The following is a 24008-nucleotide window of genomic DNA, read 5'->3' on the forward strand; positions in this document are numbered from 1 at the left end:
AGTCCGCATCTGATTAGCAAAAGGCCGTTGCATGCTAGCCCTTTGATCAGTCTGCTCCCGGCTGCTAAACATGCCACTGTCATCTCCAGCAAGCCCCGGACCTTGACAGACGCTAATTAGGACACGGCATGGATTGGGAATAGCTAAGTGCAGGTGAAGCCTACAATGCAGCAGAACACTGTGTCCGTGGATTAGCGTGCTTAATGACCTTGCCTCTATCTATTTTTCCCTCCCTCTCTCCTTTTAAAATGCTGGACCCGGTACAAATGCTCATCCGTGAACATCCTTTTACAAGTGAAAAATCCCGGCGGCTAATAAGGTCAGCGATGTAAAATTAGTTCATTGATATGTTAAACGGCTCCGCACTGCGAACTCGTCATACGTTAAGCTTGGACGACAGTTATTTGGCCGGACAAAATACGAAAATAATCAGAGCCAGACCGTGATGTCGCACCCTGTGATGTATAAGCGAAATTAAAACAATAAAATAGACTCCGGCCTTTTATTTTGCCGCCAGCCTGACTGAATAAGTTTTGAAATGACAAGAGGGGAATGTTTTGCATGAGTTAGCACGAAACAACTGTTGCCATAGGACACGATTAACTAAATAATAGAACTATGTCGTTTGGCGAACCTTTCTACATGAGTGAATTGACTTACAAGGGGGAACAAACGACAACATGCATGGAAAAGCACATAGCAGCTCAAAAGTATGTGTTCACTTATAGTTCTCAGCTCGCTGTTTAGCAACAGATTTAACTTGAGAAAATGTGCTTACCGTATTTTCCGCACTATAAGGCGCACCTAAAAGCCTTTATTTTTTTCAAAAGCTGACCATGCGCCTTATAATACAGTGCGCCTTATATATGGATCAATATGAAGTCGCAAAGTCTTGCAACTAAGGCAAGCGGCCGCCGACTCGATTTTCCCCCGAAGGCGAAGTCGTCCGCGGTGTATGCTGGGATTTATATACCGGCGTTTCATTTCCTAACCAATGTGTCAATCATCATTTGAATCAGTCACTATTGGCTAAAGTTATTCGGAGGTAGACATGGGCGGATCCTTTTTATCATTTACAGGCTCGCATAGGCTAAAGCGGGGCAAACCAAAGCCTGCAATTGGCCAAAAAAGATGAATGTGAATCACACGTTGGGTTGCACTACGGCATAGAGAAAACATTTTTTACTATTTTGTATTTGTAAATATTTTACTCTCCTGGATTTATTACACTCACGGTTGTAAGAGGACCATGGTTACGTATCATTATTGAACTTGATGGCTGCAAGAGAACTTAGGTGAGCTATGCGGCTTTATATTTTCCCGGTATTTTGTTTTAGAACGATCTTGATGTTTCTGCGATGAGTCTATTTTTAAACTAAATTCAATTCAAAGTGTTTATTGTCATATGCACAGTAAAGAACCCCGTTTCCCTGCACAATAAAATTCTTACTTTGCTGTCCACACAGTTGCCAGCAAAAAATAAAATAGAAACTAAGAAATGGCATTTCTTGAATCCCAAGACTTTAACCTTCCGAATGATATTTGGAACGATGCATTTGAGTGATTGGTGACATCGTACAGACACTGTTTCCGTACATGTCTGAGACACGTATTTGCTTCTTTGCAAGCTTTCGGAATGTTAAGGGGGTAATAAGTTTGACTGAATTATCTGACTGTTTTGTCGACGTTCCCATTGCAGCGCCTTTTAATCCGGTGCGCCTTATGTATGGAAAATATAGGACCAAAAAACTATTTTTTGGGGGTGCGCCCTATAACCCGGTGCGCCTTATAGTGCGGAAAATACGGTACATTTTTCTTAATCTTTAACTGTCACGTTCGGGTTCAAGTTCACAATCTCATGAAGTGGTAGAGAAAGAACAGCTGTCCTTGTGCTGTTCTCCCACATAAATACATGAGGCCTGTGATTGTCATTATAGCTATCATATACCGTCCTAAACTATGAAACAGTATATATAAAATACACATTGATATGGATGAATGTTACACAGTTACTGAACAATTTCATGCTTTTTTGCAAAGATAAAATTGGGTAATTTCCTTTGGCACTCTAGACAATAGGGCAGCACAATTAACCGAAATCTGATCGATGTTGCGATGTGATGTAATGAGGTTCTGTAATCGCGAAACACTGCTTTTTTTCCCCCAAAGATTTATAATAAAATTCCCCAGGAGGGGGCGCTGTTGTCTTAAGATTAAAGCATGTCAATATGTCCCAATAACCCTTCATAATGTCTTAATTTCATGGAAATTTTTGTACAGCTTACTGTCAAGGCCAGAACGGAGACAGGACCCACTTGCGTTACGTTTCTCTCAGTTTTATTGGAAGAAAGGAAAGGTTGCACCCACGATCCGGTGATCGCTGGAGGTGGGAAGTAGGTCGCTCTGAACGCGGAAGTGGGACTTCCGTGGCGAGCGTGTCGGTAAAGGTAAAAACGGGTCAGTAACCGGGACAGGAGAGCAAAAACCGTGGTCGGGATCGGAAACAAGTCGAAAGCCAGGAGAGGAGAGTGAACGTGGTAAGGATCAAAACCAGGTCGAAGCTGGGAAACAGACGGGAGCAAAAACAGGTGGGAGTCAGGGTCGAAAAAGCTTGCTTAGAGTACACTCAGGTTCGCAGACGGACTGACAACAGGTGACAGTAAGGAGTAGTTTCAAATCGGAGGAGCGGGCAAAGGGGCATCACATCAGTAATCATGACACTTACATGGAAATGGAAATAAAAACAAGATTTCATTTTTCGTCTGATCAAATTAGGAAGTATCATAACATTGATATTTAAATAAAATATAATTCAAGGGGATTTTTGTTTTGTTTTTTAACAAAACGGTGCCAGTAATTTTGACCTGAGGAACCACAGGAGGGTTAAGTACTCACACAAAAAACAAGGAAAAAAAAGTAGTCATGTTTTTGTGATGACCTTAATCACAAAGAGTCTCAAAGGGCTGCACAGACCATAGATTATTGCAAACCGCAGACCATTATGACACCATCCCCTGATCTAAAACCTAGATGAGGGCAAGGAAAAACTCGAAAACCTCAACTTGAGGAAAATGAAGAAACCTTCCAGGATGTGTTTTAAGCCTTGATTTTAACGGTTCCACTGAGGTTGCAGATCGAATCTCAGTACTGTTCTTTTAGAATTGCAAATCAGATAGAAATTGCGATACTGGTCTGAAAAACTGCCATCAGTTTTTTTCAAAATTTGTGCAGCCCAGCTAGACAAGGTCTCACGGCGCACTGCGATAAAAATTGAGGGAACAATTTACAACATCATTAGTGTCATTATTTCACAAGATGTATTTTGTAATGGCAGTAGCTCAGGAGGTAGAGCGCTCGTCTTGGGATAAAGGGATCCCAGTTCGAATCCCGGCTCGTCCGTGTTACATGTCAAAGTGTCCTTGGTTAAGACACTAAACCCCTGAAGTCATTGACTTGAAAAGCACTATATAAAATGCAGATCATTTCATTTCATATTGTTGAGTTGATGCACTTTAAGTGAAGGTCAATATCTAAAAAAATAAGTCCTAGTGTTTGCCTGGCTATTTGTCCCCGGGGCCTGTGTCAAAAACATCCATCCGACATGTTTTCACTGGACAAATAGGAGCCTGCAGGAGGCTGATTGGAAACAGTCGGCACACAGTCGGCGCACCTCCATTCCCGCAACGGTGCACTTCCTCAGGAAAAGGAGGTCCTTGCAATGAACACCACAATCTGAAGATCTGTTTGTTAAATGCTCCGTCGTCCCTCAAGAAGCACTCGAGTGTGTTTGCCTAGTCCAAACAGATGCTGAATCGGAGAACATCCAAGTACACACCCATCCCTGAACCCTCTTTTTAGATCCGAGGAGAGTGGAAACAATGCGGAGAGGTGCGGCTCTCTTGGAATATTTTCAGTTCAGGGAGTGTATATGACTTCTTTGGATGCCTTGTGTTCCTTTCGGGTTGGGAGGCTTCTGCTGTTTGATAACATCTGGTTCTCCTGAACTCACTTACTGCTATTTATTATATTTTGACTTCTTTGGCCGTCAATGGCACTGAATCGCTATTACCGTAAATTCCGGACTATAAGCCGCTACTTTTTTCCCTAACTTTCAACCCTGCGGCCTCTGGCTTCCTATCATTCCACGCCGGACTGCTGCCTAACGTGCATGACTCCCCATTTCCCGTAAAATAAAAGGCTTGTGTGAGAAAGGTCACGCATGTTTTTCCTCCTAAGGAATCCATATCATTTTCCATTATCAAACTTTTTTGAAAAAGCGCCACAGAGCCACTAGGGAGCGCCAAAGAGCCTCCTGCTGACCCTCCTCCTTAGCAGCAAGATGAAAGCCAATTACCGTGAATTCCGGACTATAAGCCGCTACTTTTTTCCCTAACTTTCAACCCTGCGGCTTATTCAGTGATGCGGCCAATTTATGTAATTTTTCTAACGGCCGCTAGCGGCGCTCGAGTGTTGCTACCATTAACTGCCCTGTCAAAACTATATTATTATTACTAAAGCTTTGAAAACACTCTCGGTGTACCGTCTTTCTTTGTAAATACCTGTATGTGTAACCCATGTATAATATGTATTTGCAACTGTATATTTTTGTAATGTATTTATTTGTATTTACCGTATTTTAGACACTTATTCTGATATGTTTTGTACGTGTGAACGAAAAAGGAGGGGCGGAACAAACGCGGTGTGCCGAGTTTAAGTGGGGACCGCTAAAGGTGAGGGACAGACAAGGAAAGAAGAGGGGGTAAAAAGTTGGTTAAAAAAAAAGGAGTTGCGTGAGTAAATGTGTTCATCTCATATATTTTTCCCGCCCTTACCTTTGGAAATATACACTTTTTTCCTTGGATTACTTTCAACGGGAACCGGACTCTGCAGGTCTGCATCAAACCTTAAGTACCGGTATCATTTTCCGTTCATTTTGCCGGCTGTGATTTTTGGACTGTGGATTTTAATGACTGACATTTAGTTTCAATTGCCGGACTTGAAGTCGCGTTTGGGTTAATTTTGTATTTGAGTTACATGTTTAAATGTGGGCGCATGCGGCTTATATACAGGTGCGGCTTGTGTATGTACAAAATTGGTTTTCCTCTTAAATGTGGTAGGTGCGGCTTATAATCAGGTGCACTCTATAGTCCAGAATTTACGGTAGTCAATTGGTTTCAACCACTGTGCGACTTGACGGAACACTTTTTACTTGTGTTTTATTGCTAATAAATCGTTGCTTTCCACAACAACTAAGAAGCAGCATGCATGCTAACCTTTTCAGATTATTGATGAGGGGAATTATTTGCAACAACAAATATTGCAGAAAAAATATTTGTAATATATGCTTTGCTTTTACTGCTAGCCACTATACAATACGAGGTTTTGAGCATCGTATTCCATACTCTATCCAGGTCCTAATTTATAAATTTGTAAAAGTTGCATTTATGTCTGAGGAGCACGGGTTTGTTTTATCGCTGAATTCGGGTTTTAGGAGTTATTCCAGCATAGAATAAGGTGTGTAGAGGTCAAGCCAAGTCAAGTCATGTTTATTTGTATAGCCCCTAAATTTGTTTGCCGGATCGGGGTTTTAGGAGCGATTCCACCTTTGAGTGGGGGCAATTTTTCTTATACAGTGGAACCTCGGTTTTTGAACGCCTCTCAGTTGAACAAATCGGTGTCCGACCAAAAATTACGAGAAATTCTTGCTTCGCTGTTCGGTCAAAAAATCGGAGTTCGAGCGCCGGTAATGCGCGGGTGCGTACGCTAGGGTGCGATGCTGAGCGGCGTACGGGTGTTTTAGCCCCTTATCATGCCTCAGAAGAAAGTCAGTGCAAGCAGCAAAGTTGCTACAGGTGAAAAAAGAAAAGTAGTGGGTACAACTATTGCATTTAAAAAAGAAATAATCCTATTCATAAGATTACGATAACTCGAACCTACGATTAGCCTGGGTTAGCTTTAAGTTTACGTTAAACATTCAGGGTGTTGGAATGGAGCCCAACATTGAGGGTGTTGGAACGGAGCCCACTTTCCAATGAACCGCTCACCATTTGTTGTCGAGACCCGGGTGCTAAATAACTTTTAAACAACCTGATTTTTTTATTTTTACACGTTCATGTTAGCGTAATCTTTCGTACGGAGGATTACGATAGCGCGAACGTACGATTAGCCTGGGTTAGCTTTATGTTTACGTTAAACATTCAAGGTAAACATTCAGGGTGTTGGAACGGATTAAAACGATTTACATTATTTGCAATGGGAAAAATGATTTCGGTGATCGAACAAAACGGCTTTCGAACAGGGTTCTGGAACGGATTATGGTCGAGAGCCGAGGTTCCACTGTAATAGATTACTCTTTTCAATACCTTTGAATTAGACATTCCTCAAATCTTTAGATTTTTATTTTTGTGAGATCAAATGTTTGGTGATTTGATAGATGATCAGATTATGTATTCAAGACCAATCATAATCCAACATTTTGCAGAACCTCACTTCATAGGTCACAATAAAGAGAATATCCCATTCTTTTGCGTAAGAATTGGAATACAAACATTTGCATTTAATCTAGTTAAACGCCATATTGAATCTTAAAATCTTAAAATAAGTGTTCTCTGCAGCCCTCACGGTACGCCACTCTTGCTCTCTTTCGTCTTAGGTTGGCCGTAAATACTGTAAGGAGGTGACACCAAACTGTCAACCTGCAAGCCGTCACGCTTCTGCAGCCAGTCATGTGTGCACCTCCATTTCCCGGCCCAAATTTTTGTTGAAATAAATGTCGTGATCTCTGTTCTTATCAGCTCACAAGCGTGCACAATGTATGCGGGTGAAAACCAACCGGCTGATGAGAACGCGAGGGGGTGGTGCGAGGGTCGTCTGTGGGGAAATGCCAGCCCTCATGTGGTTCGCTCTATTTTTAGCTCGCTTGGCAGTGTATGTTATCCATATCAACTATTTCATTAGTTTCCGCTTCGGAAACAGCAAATTTGTGATTTTTTTCCCCCCTCACCAGTTTTCACAATCCAATAATCACATTGCCAACCATTTTCTTCTTGCACACAAGAGTGTTTTGTCACAGAGCACAATGTTTTTTGTGTTGCGGGGGATGAACGCCGGCCATTGTTGCTCGGCGTTCCTTCAATCCGAGGTTTTTCTTGACGAAAAATGAGTAATTCCGTTGCATAACAGCATCAGCGGTATTTAAACGCCGCTTGTCATGGGAATGGAACAGTAAGGGGTGGGGACTGCATGACGGCGGATCATTTCACTGGAGGGAATCCTCACTTTAACTGATGATGGAGATAATCTTAATTTACTGGTGTCAGACGGAGAAAATGCCCTCAGATTACGGATTAAGTTAGATCAGACAGCATGTGGATGTTCACTTTAAACAGGTTGATACGCCAACGGGATTTTATCACGGGGTAAGGATTAGCATATTCAATATCCTGTTTAATGAGTTTGGCCCTTGACCTGAATGTGATTTAATTAACCCCGGTTTCCGAGTTTGATATATTCCGCTTTTGGATTTTAGATGTCTGAAGGACGCAACGAACCATAAGAGAATTATTTATACGCTCCCTTAAATTTTATGAATCCGTGCGTGCATATTTCTGTAAATAATCCTAGTCTCAGTGTATTTACCACCGCGAGCGATAGCCTAATTTTCATAAACAGCAATAAATGGAGCCTGACACGGTCCTAATTAGCGTATTTACATATTAAATCTGCTCTTAGTATTCTTTCAGTCTTAACGGTAAAAATGAAGGACACGGCGTGAGTGGGCTTTATATTGTTTAACATGAATCGACTGACAATTGTAATCGGACACCAATTATAGGCGGACGATTACAATTTTCAAAATACAGATGATAAGTTTATAGTTTAGTTTACACTCAAAAGAAGGAGAGAAGAGATCAATTGATTTTGAACTTGCAAGGAGAAATCCCCAAACAAGTTAGGCACCTCGGCACCTAAGTTGGTCATTCTTTCGTCCCTACAGATGAAACCGGACACAAGAAAGCTGCCATGTCACTCGGGTCAGGGTGACACAACACATTCTTCTGTTCAACAGCAGGGCCCGACAGCTTTCACTGGTTTACCCCAGCCGCATCATACAGGTGCCCTGCCCATCCTTAAGAACGCGTCCACAATCCCACTATCCTTTCACAACACCTCTCCACTCCTTTCTATGACCAACAAGAGCTCTAGCTTCCATTATATTTAGACCTCTTTCCTGCAGAGCACTCATAACACCATCCATCCACGTCAATCGCGGCCTTCCTCTCCTTCCGTTGACTTCTGCTCTGTACATACATATAAATAAAAATATAATATGCCACCTACTTAAATGGATGAATGTTAGTTTTTCTGCAGATCAGTGGAAGAAAGCAAACATACTAAACAATAGCATGTTTTTTTGCAAAGATAAAATTTGTCAATTTCCTGCAAAATTGGGCAATTTCCTGCAGCACACTGGACTAGGTCTCACGGCACACTAGTATGCACCGGAACACTGGTTGAAAAACACTAGTTTATCCAATCGATTGACAAAAATGTATTGTTTAATTGCATAAAATTCTAATAACCCATCAAATAATTGACAAAGAATTCGGTTGTTTTCCCCCATAAGTCCTCTGGAGGTCATTTTTATAGTTTTGTGGTCTATGAATTTTCAAACAGAAAAGAAAGTGGACTGAACCAACGCTCCAAATCAGTCGATACGTGTCATTGTTTTGACATTGCACACTTCTGGATCTCCTCCCCTTGAGGAGATTACGCAAATGGAAAGAGTGAAACTTAACTCAAGTATTAACTGGGTAAGAGCCAAGAGTCAATCCGCCAAAGCTAACAGGTTTAAGGTTTTAAATGGGAAAAAATAATCTTATTAAGGAGCCGTACATACAAAGAGCGGCATTTCACGGTCCGGGATCCCGTTAATCACTTCGTAGTCGGCTCCGTTGAGGTTCAGGTACGAAAAACGGAGAGTGGCCGAGGACGTATGGACGAACGGCGAGGGGAGCGATGCCCCTTGAGTCGAGGCTTGATTATTGCAAATCCTTTTTCCATCTCAGTGGTGCTATTCTGACAACAGGTTAATCCGTTTTTTGGCACTTGGCTAGGTCAGTGAATATGAAAATGAGTTATTTTGCCCCGGCGGATAGACGACCATGTTGACAAAGAACGTGATTTGTTTTTCAAAGTAAAAAAAAAAGCCAACGACTTAGGTCTGCTTTCGAGGAAGGAGGCAGAAATCAGGAAAACTAAAAAGAAGCCTGATTAGAATTAGAATTGTCCTAATTGCCATAGATAACCACAAAGTGAAGATTGTTTACAATAAGATTAGATTAGTTTTTTTAGTATTGGCAATTGTTAGATTCTTAACACCAGACTTAAAGGCACATGTGTATTTAGCGAGGCAGCACGGGGGCGCAGTGGTTAGCGCTTGTGCGGCACAGTTCATGTCATGGGAACCTGTCGTGGGTTCAAATCCAGCTCCAGACTTCTTGTGTGGAGTTTGTATGTTCTCCCCGTGCTTGTGTGGGTTTCCTCCGGGCACTCCGGTTTCCTCCCACGTTCCAAAAACATGCTTTTCAGGTGAATTGGCCGGTCCAAATTGTCCCTAGGTGTGAATGAGTTGTCTGTCCCTGTGTGCACTGCGACTGGCTGGCAACCAGTTCAGGGTGTCCCATGCCCACTGCCTGGAGATGGCTGGGATGGGCTCCAGCCCCCCCGCGACCCTAATGAGGATAAGCGGTACGGCTAATGAGATGAGATGGGAGATGAGGTGTATTTAGCGCCCCTTACTAGTAAAAAAATGCATTAATTCGAAAAAAAACCCTACTAAATAATAAGTAAAAATACATGAACTATAAAATATAAGTGCATTCTTAAAAATACTCATAGGTAGAAAAATTGGCCTTTATTTTTCGTAACACCAGACTCCACAAGAGGAAGTTGACATAATTATCAGCAATCGTGCAGTCTGATCGATTTGAGTCTCCATTTGTATTCTTTCTTGTGCTTTGTAGCTCTTGTTTTCAGTTGCACTACATCAATGTTTTCTGGTCAAGTCATGTTTATTTGTATAGCCGTTAATCACAAAGAGTCTCAAATAGCTGCACAGACCACAGCTTATTGCAAACCACATTATTACACCATCCCCTGATCTAAAACCTAGATGAGGGCAAGGAAAAACTCAAAAACCTTAACATGAGGAAAATGAAGAAACCTTCCAGGATGACCAGGCTACCAACAGAACTGTAAAATCACATCTTAAGCTAACAGGGAGCCATTGCAGGTTAGCTAATATTGGGGTAACGTTTTCTGGTCAAATATTACAGTGTTCCTTTAAAAAATCACTAATTATCTTGTATAGTTGTTGATTAATTTATTAATAGACAGTGAATTACTTGTGGAAAAATTGATGAAATTCTTGATTTAGTACCTTAGCACTATTGTACTTACAGTGTTATTGTTACTGTTTACCTGACTTGTTTACCTGACTGCCCTTTTAGGACATCTGGTTAGCTGCTCCTCTTGCACTATTTGCGCTACTGTAAAATACTATACATAGCCATAATTATTTAGTATATTATTAGTACTCAATACTCCAACTCAATACAACATTTTATTTATATCTGTACATTCAAGGAAACTGTGCGGGTCAGATGTATCGACATTTCGTTCTGTATACACGTGTACTAGAATGACAATAAAGTAGATCTGATCTGATCTGATTTACATTTGGACTAAAATGACATTAATTGCATGCAATATGAAGTGGATAAAGACTATTTGGTTGTATTTATTTAGGATAGGAAGGCATTTATACCAGGTATCTTTATCGGGCTGATGCAATATGACCGTTAATGTCCATCGATACCCAATCTGCACATCTTGATTAGTTATCCATATAAAAACTTCCTTAGTCCCCCCAAAATAGACTGGTAATTTCAAAGAAATTTAGCAATGCAAACATAGTATTTCTATTAAAAAATGAATTAAAATGCTAAATATATTTTTCCCTGCAATCGCTAGTTCCCATTACAAGAAGGCATTTAATAATGGTACAGTGGAACCTCGGTTCTCGACCATAATCTGTTCTAGAACCCTGTTCGAAAACCGATTTGTTCGATCACCGAAATCATTTTTCCCATTTAAAATAATGCAAATCGTTTTAATCCGTTCCAACACCCTGAATCTTTACCTTGAATGTTTAACGTAAACTTAAAGCTAACCCAGGCTAATCGTACGTCCGCGTTAACGTAATCTTCCGTACGAAAGATTACGCTAACATGAACGTGTGAAAATTTAAAAAAAGGATAAAGAAAAGAATTATGAATAGGATTTTTTACCTTTGTGGTGGTCAGCAGAAGGCGCTCGCACACCTCCTTCATATTTTGCCATTATTTCTTTCTTAAATGCAATAGTTGTACGCACTACTCTTCTTTTTTCACCTGTAGCAACTTTGTTGCTTGCACCGCCCTTCTTCCGAGGCATAATTAGGGGTTAAAACACTCCGTTCACCGATATTCAAAACGAAAGCAAAAAGAAGTGCGCGGTCACGTGACACCAGTTCTTCACGAGGGGTGGGGACAATCTACACCCGTACGCTGCTCAGCATCGCCCCTAGCGTACCGGCGTTCGAACTCCGATTTTTTTGAACGAAAAGCGAAGCAAGAATTTCTCAAAATTTTTAGTCGAGAACCGATTTGTTCGAACTGAGAGGCGTTCGAAAACCGAGGTTCCACTGTATTAGCGATAAATGAAAAATCAGGGTGATATCAGCACATGGTAATAGTATTTGACAATTCCTGGAATTGGCACTCAGTTTGGATATATGTGAATAATGAAGAGTTGAGTACTATTGCCTCTGGTACGCACTTTGTTTTTTATTTCCTGATGTGCGATTTTAACAAAATATGCACCAAGTTAATGGTCTTTATTTTTGGGGAAAATAATGTGCCCAACTAGGGATGTCTGGTATCTTATTTCTTAGATACAAATATTCAAGTCTTGAAGGAGTCAAACATACACAGGGTTGGGTAGGGTTACTTTAACTGGATTACTTTCAATTACTTTTGGATTACTCCAATACCAAATATGCTATTAAAAGACAAAAGAAACTAAATATGAATAAAATGACTCAATTTTGTGCAGGCTTGGGGAGTAACGGAATACACGGAACGGCAAAAATGATGTCGGCAAGCGGTTTGGATTTATTTTCATTTTGTTTCTGTCGCATTTTATGTTAGTTTTGCCGGAGATCAAAGAGATCAAAGCCAGGAGAGAAAGCTTACTACGTGTTGTGAGTCATCATTGTATTCATATTTAGTTTCTTTTGTCTTTTATGAGCATATTTGGTATTGGAGTAATCCAAAATTAATTGAAAGTAATCCAGTTAAAGTAACCCTACCCAACCCTGAACATACAGATACATTGACTAATTCTGCTCAATATTCCTTCGCCCAACAAAATAAGGTAGTAACTTTAAGGAAATACAATTCCAAAGATAATTCTTATTAAAAACAAAAAGCTATTTGTGAATACTGGTTGTTCCTGCCACTAGACGACAATAAATACCAGTATCGGCGATAATGTTCTTCAAGGCTGGTATTGGCACATGTACAAGATGGTATTCGACCATCTCTAGTATCCGCACTCTGTTTGGACATTTGTGAGTATTATCAGTCCACTATTCCTGTCAGTTTTGTCTAATATAAATAAGGTATCAAACAACCCTTGTATGTAAGGCTTTGCCTTTAAAATTTAATATGTACAATACCTATCAATGCACTAGGGCACAGGTGCCAAACAGGCGGCCCGCGGGCCAGATCAGGCCCGCTAAGGGATTGAATCCGGCCCGCGAGACAACACAAGAGAAGCGCAAGGGAAAAACAAGCTGCAGGTTGAAATATGTCAACTTGATGTTGCCAAAGCCAGATGCCTCAAACAAAGACACTGTACTTGTATTTATTTCTCTCTCTCTCTTCTTTTCCACCCTTTTTCTCCCACTCTGTCCCTGTCTCTTTCACCCTCTGGGGGCGGCAGTAGCTCAGGAGGTAGAGCGCTCGTCTTGGGATCAAGGGATCCCAGTTCGGATCCCGCCTCGTCCGTGTTACATGTCGAAGTGTTCTTGGGTAAGACACTGAACCCCTAATACGCCCAATAAGCAGGTTAGCGCCTTACATGGCTGCAAGGCCGCTATTGAGAAATGTGGAGCACATTGTAAAGCGCTTTGGGAAGTCATGGACTTGAAAAGCGCTATATAAATGCAGATCATTTCATTTTTCATTTCTCTGTGTCTCTCTTTTTCTCTTCCTTTGTTGCTCTTTGTCTCTTTCTCCCTCTCTGTCTTTTAACCTCTTTTGCTCTAACTTCCTTTTTTCCTTTTCTCTCTTTTCTCTTTCTCTCCTTCTGTCTTTCTTTCTTCCTCTCCCTTTCTTTTCCCCCTCTTTCACGCCTTTTTATCTTTTGTTTCTCACGCTCTCTCCCTCTCTCTCTTTTTCTTTCATTGTCCCGCCGTCTCTCATTTTACCTCCCTCTTTCTCTTATTTCTTTATCTCTCTTTTTCTTTTCTCTTTAATCTACTAGTCCGGCCCCCAACAGAATGTTTGTTCTATCGTGTGGCCCCCCAGGTTAAAATGAGTCTGACACCCCTGCACAAGGGGGATATTTGGTGCATTATAAGCCCTAGTCGTAGTAGTACTCATAGTAACGGGTATTGGATATCTGTGTATGTTTTAATACCACAAAAAGTGAGTACGTTGGCAAGTACACTGCACACATTTGCAATGTATCTTGGGATTGCTGTGAAGTTGAAATCGTCTTTACGGTCCTCGGTTCTTTCCATCCTCCCCCATTTCAGTCCGGCGACTGCATTTCCCGCTTGTAATTTCCCTGGGAATTCCACTTTTTTAGTTTTAAAATATGCTACTCATCCTTCTCAGATGAAGGAAAAGCTTTTGAGATGCAAAAAAGAGCGAGGATGAGGATGCGGAACGGAGAGGAATAGCGTCTCCCTCATTTGTCGGTCGCGATACACACGAGCGGCGGTTTCATCCCTGACATTCGGCGGGCAGCGCTTTGCTGACGACGGCGTTCCTTTGAAGGATGTTTGTTTACTTCTCCGTCTACCCAAGTTTCCAATGTCGACATCAGATGCTTCTGGTGCTGATGTCAACCGTGGATAATGACCATTGTTAAGCCCAGAACGTACAGCCTTGACAAGAGTAAACAAATACTTTTGCAGTGCTACCAAATACTATGAATTTCCCTTAGTTCATCACTGATTATTACAACACCAAATTCCAAATATTTTCTTAAAGCCCTCCCTCTGAGCCCTTTTTTTATCAAATCTCCTTGGTTACCAACAGGGTTGGGTAGGGTTACTTTAACTTGATTCATTTCAACTACTTTTGGATTACTCCAATACCAAATATGCTAATAAAAGACAAAAGAAACTAAATATGAATAAAATGATGACTCACAACACGTGGTAAGCTTTCTCTCCTGACTTTGATCTCTTTGATCTCTGGCAAAACTAACATAAAATGCGACAGAAACAAAATAAAAATAAATCCAAACAGCTTGCCAACATCATTTTTGCCGTTCCATGTATTCCGTTACTCCCCAAGCCTGGACAAAATTTAGTCATTTTATATATATTTAGTTTATTTTGTCTTTTATTAGCATATTTGGTATTAGAGTAATCCAAAAGTAAGTAATCCAGTTAAAGTAACCCTACCCAACCCTGGTTACCAAAACAGATCCGCCCTCAAGTTTGTGGAAATCAAAGAAAGCAACATTATTGGCCAACAGTGACAATGATGTAAACGGTGCATAATAGTCAAAATAACAAACAACAGTGAGGTATAATAGTCAAAATGACAAACTGGTGTCCCATATATTTTCTATGAGAATTACAGACATTGAAGAGATCAATCAATTTTGAACTTGTAAGGAAAACAGGAGAGGGTTTTACTAAAAACAATCCCAATGCCAAATTCCAAATCTGTTCTTAAAGCTCTCCCCTGAACCCTTTCTTTTCATTAAATCTTGTCCTCATGGTTACAAAAAACGATCCGCCCCAAAGGTTGTGATAACCAAAGAACAGCAACATTATTGGCAAATACTGATGGTGATCTAAACCATGCGTAATAGTCAATACAACAGTGAGGTATAATAGCCCAAGTAACAAACTGCAGTCTCCTTTGCTGGCCAGTTTATAGCCAGTTACGAAATATGCATTTTCTATGAAAACTACGAAATATTGCTCTCTGCAAAGTGAGCTTTTCTCGTGTGTTAATTTAAATTTGTGGTGTTGCCACTTTAGCAGGCATCTTTACCACATAAATTACATTTCGCATTGTTTTTTTCTGTAGTTGAAACAAATTCCTCACTGCACATTGTTTTCTTTTTGCCCCGGTTATTTTTAGCTTCTGATCAATTTGGCCCGCTCCACTGACTGGCAGGCAAGATGCAGCTGCAGGTCAGCCAGTGGCTAGGTAGGGGCTAAAAGTGTGCCTGTCAATCACTCACTCAGGAATAAATTTAGAGAGTGGCCAAGGGCACTGGGTGAGAGAACAAAGGGCTGCACTTTGAAAAAAAAATGGTAGACGAGCCAAGTATTGATCCAAGGGCAATAGTATCTATCCAGGTACCTGCTAAGTATCGATAATATCAATGTTTGGATCGATACGGTCACCCGAATTAATGCTCCTTGTGTCTTATATAAAGCTTTTTTTTTATGTGAAACTGATTTTTCAACTTCAAAAGTTACCTAAACATTGAAACAATGATACAGACAATGATCTCTTATCGATTTATTTTGGCAATGAGTTTTGGCACCATTTGAGATCTTTCTAACACAAGATTTTTCTGTTCCTTTTCTCCTTAGTGATGGCCTCGACCGTACATCCGTGCCGGTGATCTCGCCGCTCAGACGCTTTGACTACACCCTCTCAAAACGTAGGGGGAACAATCGTGGTAAAACGAGGAAAACACACCAGCATCATCAAATGCGAACATGTACAGCGTGGAGGACCTACTCATTTCTCACGGATATAAGCTACCCAAGCATAGCACTAGCTCCACCACACCGACCCCCACATCTACGTCCTGTCAGGGGCACTCATCCTCGCCCCCTACGTACAGTAAACACCGCGAAACGTCGGGGGGCCGGTCTGGTAGCAGAACAGTGAACGGGTACGAGAGAGGGCCGAGGGCCACGTACGGGAGCAGGCACCCTCAAACGTACGTGGTGAACCCCGACAACGTTGACGGAAGGAACAGGAGCCAGTCCAGGCAGGAAGGGGAAATACAAATCGAAACACCTTCTTTTGGAGAGTCCTTGACTTCAGACAGCGGGTAAGATAACGTTTGTGTTTTCCATAAATCTAATTATAGTTTTCCGTGCAACTTAAGAGAGACACGACAGTTAAAATTGTCTCAAAATGATAACCGACCAAACTCAAGTCTATAAACCTGGATTCTAATTTGGTACTGAACCAAACTTTGACGTTTTCTCTCCAGTAGGCTGCATCCGGGCTGCACGATTTTGGAAAAAAAAACTACCGTAAATTACGGACTATAGAGCGCACCTGATTATAAGCCGCACCCACCACATTTTAAGAGGAAAACCGATTTTGTACCTACACAAGCTGCACCTGTATATAAGCCGCATGCGCCCACATAATACAAACACAAAATTAACCCAAACCCGACTTCAAGTCCCGCGATTGAAACTAAATGTCCTTCATTAAAGTCCACAGTCCAAAAATCACAGCCGGCAAAATGAACGGAAAATGATACCGGTACTTAAGGTTTGATGCAGACCTGCAGAGTCCGGGTCCCGTTGAAAGTAATCCAAGGAAAAAAGTGTATATTTCCAAAGGTAAGGGTGTGAAAAATATATCAGATGAACACATTTACTCACGCAACTCCTTATTCTTTAACCAACTTTTTACCTCCTCTTCTTTCCTTGTCTGTCCCTCACCTTTAGCGGTCCCCACTTAAACTCGGCATCCCGCCCCTCATTTTTCGTTTACCCGTGCAAAACACATCAGAATAAGTGTCTAAAATAAATACAAATAAATACATTACAAAAATATACAGTTGCAAATACATATTATACATGGGTTACACATATTTACAAAGAAAGACGGTACACCGAGAGAGTTTTCAAAGCTTTAATAATAATGATATAGCTTTGACAGGGCAGTTAATGGTAGCAACACTCGAGCGTCGCTGGCGGCCGTTAGAAAAATTACATGAATTGGCCGCATCACTGAATAAGCCGCAGGGTTGAAAGTTAGGGGAAAAAGTAGCGGCTTATAGTCCGGAATTTACGGTAATTTGGTACCGAACCAAACTTTGACGTTTTGTCTCCAGTAGGCTGCATCCGGGTTGCTAGATTTTGGAAAAATACCTCATTGCAATTTTTTAGAACTGTATTGCAATTTCAATGCGATTTTTGATTTTAAAAGAAGAGTTTATTTTCTGTGCTAGTTTTTGGGGGGAAAACTCAAACATAGTTACAGGCAAACTCACCTCTAGATGACGTTAATACCGACTGAGAGTATACGACCGTAACAAAATGATAACCATTAATCTACAAATAAAAATGGAATTGCAGTTGAATAAATGGTCTTTAATGTCATTGTATTAAAGTACAACGAAATTGGAGGGATTCTCCTTTCAGTGCAAGAAATTGATTTAGAGAGCGGCTGGCTAGGTTTACGGTAGAATCGGGTAACCGCGACTTCATCAAGGTCTCCGGCGCTCTCCGCGATGATTAAAATAGAAACAAATGACCTGTACCTACAATTCGTGGAAAACTGCTAGATTCTGGACAGCTTTTCTTTAATATTGCGGAGATGTGGCTTAATTCGAGGACACCTGATTCTTGTGTGAAGCTAGCCAGCCGCTCTCTAAATTGCTTTCTCACACTAAGAGGAGAAGCCCTTCAAATTAGTTTTACTTCTTTATCATGACAATAAAAACATTCATCCAACTGCAATTATATGTTGTGTGTTATTATTTATATCTATAATTGTTATTTTGTTTCACTTGTATACTCTCAGTCGGTAATGATATAACCTCAAGGTCATTTTAACCCTTTGGGGGCTTTTATGAAGGATTGACGATAGTTTGCGGATTTTCATTTCCAGTCCCCATAAACTGCAAAAACCGAGTGATCTCTGTACTTCTTTCATCTTGATTTAAAATGCTGTTGTGCCGCTGCTATCTTCATCTAGTATCGGTTTTGATGACTACTCAAAACTTCCTTCCTCCCTCCCCGATTACCTATTTTCTGCAAGTTTCTTTCTCTCTCTTTCTCTCTCTCTCTTTCTTTCTCTTTGTCTTCCTTATTTCCTTCCTTCCTCCCTCCCTCTCTAAATCCCTCCTTCGTTCTTTCCTTCCTTCATTTGTTTTTTTCCCTCCGTTCTTCTGTCTTTCTGTATTTCCTTCTTTCTTTCTTTATTTATGTATTTTTCTCTACCTTTTTGCAGATTACTGTAGTGTTATCGGCGTGAATAAAATATATCCCCGGTCTTGAACGTGGGTCGCTAAAACATGCTAGATTAAAATCAAATTAAACTACTGCTTTCAATGTCAAAACATGATCATTTCGATACTTTAATTTAGATTTAGCTTCGTTACTTTCCTAGCATTTAGCAAAGAATCGTGCTCACTCATTCTTTTTTTCTCATCTTGCTCTCGTCTTCCATTTGACCTTTTTTTCCCCAACTTTTGAGAATTCAGTATTAATAATACAGAGGTGTTGAGATAGTGTGCGCCAGAATGCTAACAGGCGACGTTGGACCTCAGAGGGGAAATGAAAACAGCTCAGGGGCAAGCCTGCGTGGCCCCATTTTTGCATCACCACGTGCCAAGTGTTACACCATTCCATGCCGTTTTGAAAATACAGCCAACTATCTGCAAGTAAAAATTGCACCTAATTATAGACGAGAGCACACCATCAATATTACAGAGTTTATGTAGGGTTTAATACATTATGCATATGGAGAACGGGCTATATTTAACATAGTCTGGCGTTATGCAGTTTTCGCTTTCATGGATAGGCACTGTGAGATTGCATGATAGGTCTGCAGATACTATTTGTTTTCAATAGCTTCTATTCTTTTTTTTAATTTTGGTCTACTGTTAAGCTGTAGCGACATCCAATGTTTCCACAACAATCAAGTCAAGTCATGGTTATTTGTATAGCCCTTAATCACAAAGAGTCTCAAAGGGCTGCTCAGACCGCAGATTATTGTAAACCACTGACTATTATTACACCATCCCCTGATCTGGAACCAACATGAGGGCAAGGAAAAACTCAAAAACCTCGACATGAGGAAAATGAAGAAACCTTGAGAAGGGGCCGCACATGCAACCAAAAAGGTAAACATGTTGCTGTTTCTGAAGAAGAATCTGTACATCTGTTGTCACTATGGCAAGAGCCAATGAGAAACAATTGGGACTTTATCTTCATTACTGACTTTATTTTCCAAATATATTGCAATGGACGGTGTTTTAGTTCTGTAGTTGATTTTGTGATACAGTATTTGTATTTTTGTTCCATAGCTGCTTTTTAGGTTTGACTCTTTTGTGATAAAACAGTTGTAATAGAAATATTTCTATTCATTGTGTATACTGTTTGCAATGAAGTCATTTAACAAAGAAAGGAAAAAATGTGTGAGTCTAAAATCTTTGATTTTGTTATCATTATCATAAAGGGTTCGACTATTTAAGACTGAGGGTTCAAGCGGTCTGAAACTCAGGACAAAAAGTTACTGGACACCAGGGCGGACAACTCTGAAAAAAAACAAAGTTGCCTGCCCCGTTTTTCACAACTTGAAACACAATAAGAAGACTAATAGCAAAAAAACAAAAACCCATTGTTGCAAAGTATTAAGGAATGATAATCAGAATACATAACAGAACAACACTTTAAAATTAAGTTTATTATAAATCAACTTATAACATTCATTGCATGTATATGACATCGCTGTTTTCCATCTGCCATCAGTATGTACCTGTATTTAATCATCTTCTTGCATGCAATATTTCCGGTGCGTCGTCTGCTACAAGCCACGTGAACTTCTTCCCTCGATGCTTTTAATGTACCTTTACGTTTTGTAGCATCATCAATTTTGTTCGCTTCTTTTGAATCTTTCTTCTGGGGCTGAGGTTTTGGCTTGATTGCTAACCACTTATCCATTTTCTTGTGTTCCCTGTGCATCTACTTTGGAAAATGATATGCCAATGCACGACCTTATAACGCTCAGGAAAGTCCAGAAGCACAAAATTATTCAATGCTGGCATCTTATTGGCTGCCGAGTATGCAAATTGCCGAACAAACCGAAATTCCGAAATCGAAATGTTTCGTGTTTTTTTTGTTTTTCCTTGAAAAAGTTGTCGGCCATCCTGGCGGAGACGTTTTGTAAGTTGTACGCCCGACGTAAAAGATGCACGCCCCGGGCGTCCGTGCAGACGTTATTTCAGACACTGGTTCAAGTATTGTGATCAATCGATAGTACCATGTATTTACTTGAAACGGATCGATACCAAAATTCCAAGTATCGCCCACCCCTACTGTAAACCATCAAAGAGGAACTGGCATCTGTTCAAAGCATCAAACACAAATTTCAGCGATACTATTATGTATTAATGGAATTTACCAGTTCACAGGTTGATTATTACATGTACCGTATTTTCCGCACTATAAGGCGCACCTAAAAGCCGACCATGCGCCTTATAATACAGCGCGCCTTATATATGGATCAATATTAAGTCGCAAAGCCTAGATGGTAAGGCGCCCGCTTTGAGACTGGGAGGTTCGGGTTCGCGCCCCGGCCGAGTCATTCCTAAGACTTAAAAAGTGGTCGGCGGCGCCCTCTCTTGGCTGCGGCTGCATCGGGTCAGATGCAATCGACATTTCGTTCTGTGTACATTGTTACACAGAATGACAATACAAGGAAATTATTATTATTATTAAAGTCTTGCAACTAAGGCAAGTGGCCGTTGACTAGATTTTCCCCCGAAGGCGAAGTCGTCCGCGGTGTATGCTGGGATTTATATACCGGCGTTTCATTTTCTAACCAATGTGTCAATCATCATTTGAATCAGTCACTATTGGCTAAGGTTATTCGGAGGTAAAGGGGGCGGATCCTTTTTATCATTTACAGGCTCGCATAGGCTAAAGGGGCGAAACAAAGCCTGCAATTGGCCGAAAAAGATGAATGTGAATCACACGTTGGGTTGCACTACGGCATAGAAAAACATTTTTTACTATTCTGTATTTGTAAATATTTAATTCTCCTGGATAAACTACACTCACAGTTGTAAGAAGACCATGGTTACGTATCATTATTGAACATGATGGTTGCAAAAGAACTTAGGTGAGCTATGCGGCTTTATATTTTCCCGGTATCTTGTTTTAGAAGGATCTTGATGTTTCTGTCATGAGTCTATTTTTAAACTAAATTCAATTCAAAGTGTTTATTGTCATATGCACAGTAAAGAACCCCGTTTCCCTGCACAAAAATAATTCTTACTTTGCTCTCCACTCAGTTGCCAGCAAAAAATAAATTGGAAACTAAGAAATGTTTGGCATTTCTTGAATCCCAAGACTTTAACCTTCCGAATGATATTTGGAACGATGCATTTGAGTGACATCGTACAGACACTGTTTCCGTACATGTCTGAGACACGTATTTGCTTCTTTGCAAGCTTTCGGAATGTTAAGGGGGTAAGAAGTTTGACTGAACTATCTGACTGTTTTGTCGACGTTCCCATTCTAGCGCCTTATATTCCGGTGCGCCTTATGTATGGAAAATATAGGACCCAAAACTATTTTGTGGGGGTGCGCCCTATAACCCGGTGCGCCGTATAGTGCGGAAAATGCGGTAATTAAATTGACTAAACTCGTATCAGTTATTTGGTGTGTTTACTTGCCGATATAATACCTTAAAATAGTAAAGCATCAGCATCGGAACCTCACGTTATTTCTAGGCTAATTGAATGTCTAGCAGAATTCTTTTGCATTAAACTCGTCTGGTTTACCTGTCGTGTCATTGCCTTTTATAACAAGTGTATTTATGATTCAATAGTTATTATAGATCTAGTTTCTTGATTGGCTCTAATAATGCACCAGATCGTTGTGTTTGAATTTAAAATGTACAACATTTTCTTCCGTGGGAGCATGCCCTTGGACTCTCCTAGATGGTCAACCCTCCAGGGTCTCACGAAATAGTACGGGAAACACTGATATCAGTAGGATCATTTTGTTTTCTTCTTCAAGATTAAACCAAAGAGGATAGCGAGTATGATTTGATTGGATTTAGCGGATTAGCCCAGAGGTTATCCATTGGTGACCTGTCATGAACATAGATTGAAATATCAGGGGCGGTCAATGGCCTCAGCCTTGGGGGGGCGTGCACGTATGCATGCATTTTGTTTATGGGGTTAGTCACAGAAGTCATTTTGAAAAGGAGATTCAATTAGAGTCCGTAGAGTAGCGACAACAAATGCAATAACTTATTTTTTTATTTTACAGTTCATAGTTATTTGCATGGAGTGACTAATTGGAATGCATTTTTGGTTCTATGTCTCCATCTAGTGGTGAAAAATCCAACTTTTGTCATGAATACCTTTATTGATTTTCCTTCATTGAGTTTAATGCAAAAACATAAGAGTAATTTAGCCTATATTGCAAAACGTCCAGTTAAAAATGAGTATAAATAGTCACACATTTATATATCCATGTAAAATTATATTGCATGGCAGATTTCTTTAACTAACAGTGACACAGCACAGCAAATGTTTTGCATAGTCGGGATTAAGTTACAAGATCATTTTAATCCGTAGTCTTTCAGAGGAACACATAAGAAGAAACCAGACATAAAAAAAAAAAATAATACTAATAAAAAAAAAACAAGGCAACGAAATATGCTATTTTTTAGCTTATTTTATTCTTACAGTATTATAATTTTTATGAATCCAAAAATAATAGCTAACAAGAATTTAAATGTATGTATTCAAAATATTGAATGTATTTAAAAAAAAAAGTATTAATATACTCAAAATTCAATATTCACTTTTAATTGTATTGATTTTAAAACAGATTATTCAAACCTTTATGTGAGCTAAATTTGGATTTTTTCTTAAAAACAAATCAAAAAGAAAATACTGAAAAAAGTTCAATTATCATATAAAAAAATTAACAAAATTATATTACAGCAAAGAAAAATATGTAAAAAGAGGGTTACTTAATGTATTTATTTAACATTTTACTACAACAAAATTTTAAAATATTGTAATTTCTTTACAACATTTTTTTATTTTGATAATTAAATTGTATTTATTATTCAATATTTGTTGTTACAAAAAAACCTGTTGTTGATTACAATTTATTCTAATGTATCCGTTTATTTCAAAGGGACATTATGTATCACTGTCAAAACAAAGATTTGTGTTGGGGCTACAGTTTGTGAATAGTCCCTGAACCTTATTTCGTTTTTTTGTGAAAATTAAAAATATCCCTGGAAGAAAATGTCAAATGGCAGATATTTTTGGACTCATGGTATTTTTTTTTCTTTGCTGAAAAAGAAAAATAATATTCTAAATGATTTTGATATATTTTTAAGACTTTTCCCCTAAAACATAAAAATAACACTAAAATGGATAGTGTGTGTTATTTAGCACCTCCCAGTGGTAAAAATAGGTCATTCAATATCAAGGACACAAATGTTTATTTGAAAAATGAGGAAAAATGCATGGAACTATTATGTAAATGTGGATTTTTTTTTGAAAAATACTTGTTGGTCAAGAAATTTGTATTTATTTGACATGATATGAGGCAAAATGAGAGGTAGCTGACATGATTGTGACTGCAAGGGGTACCCCAAAAAAAACAATACGAAGTGAATTGTTGGGGGAAAAAAACGAGAGGGAAAAAAATATTTGGTTTAATCACTTTGAGTCACCGTAGTTTCTAATCTTTC

General features: G+C 39.7%; 1 protein-coding gene across 1 annotated transcript in view; it reads left to right on the forward strand.

Annotated features, from left to right (window-relative positions):
• jcada (junctional cadherin 5 associated a) overlaps positions 1 to 24008 on the forward strand; it is a 60578-nt gene that overhangs the window by 21667 nt on the left and 14903 nt on the right. The window contains exon 2 of the mRNA XM_088322473.1: positions 15896 to 16365. Within this exon, the coding sequence (XP_088178599.1) occupies positions 16025 to 16365 (341 nt within the window). The 5' untranslated portion in view covers positions 15896 to 16024. The remainder of the gene's footprint in view (positions 1 to 15895; positions 16366 to 24008) is intronic.

Source organism: Urocampus carinirostris, chromosome 18 (genome assembly GCF_059441175.1).
Source record: "Urocampus carinirostris isolate Australia breed hairy pipefish chromosome 18, RoL_Ucar_1.0, whole genome shotgun sequence".
In the NCBI taxonomy this organism is placed as follows: domain Eukaryota; kingdom Metazoa; phylum Chordata; class Actinopteri; order Syngnathiformes; family Syngnathidae; genus Urocampus; species Urocampus carinirostris.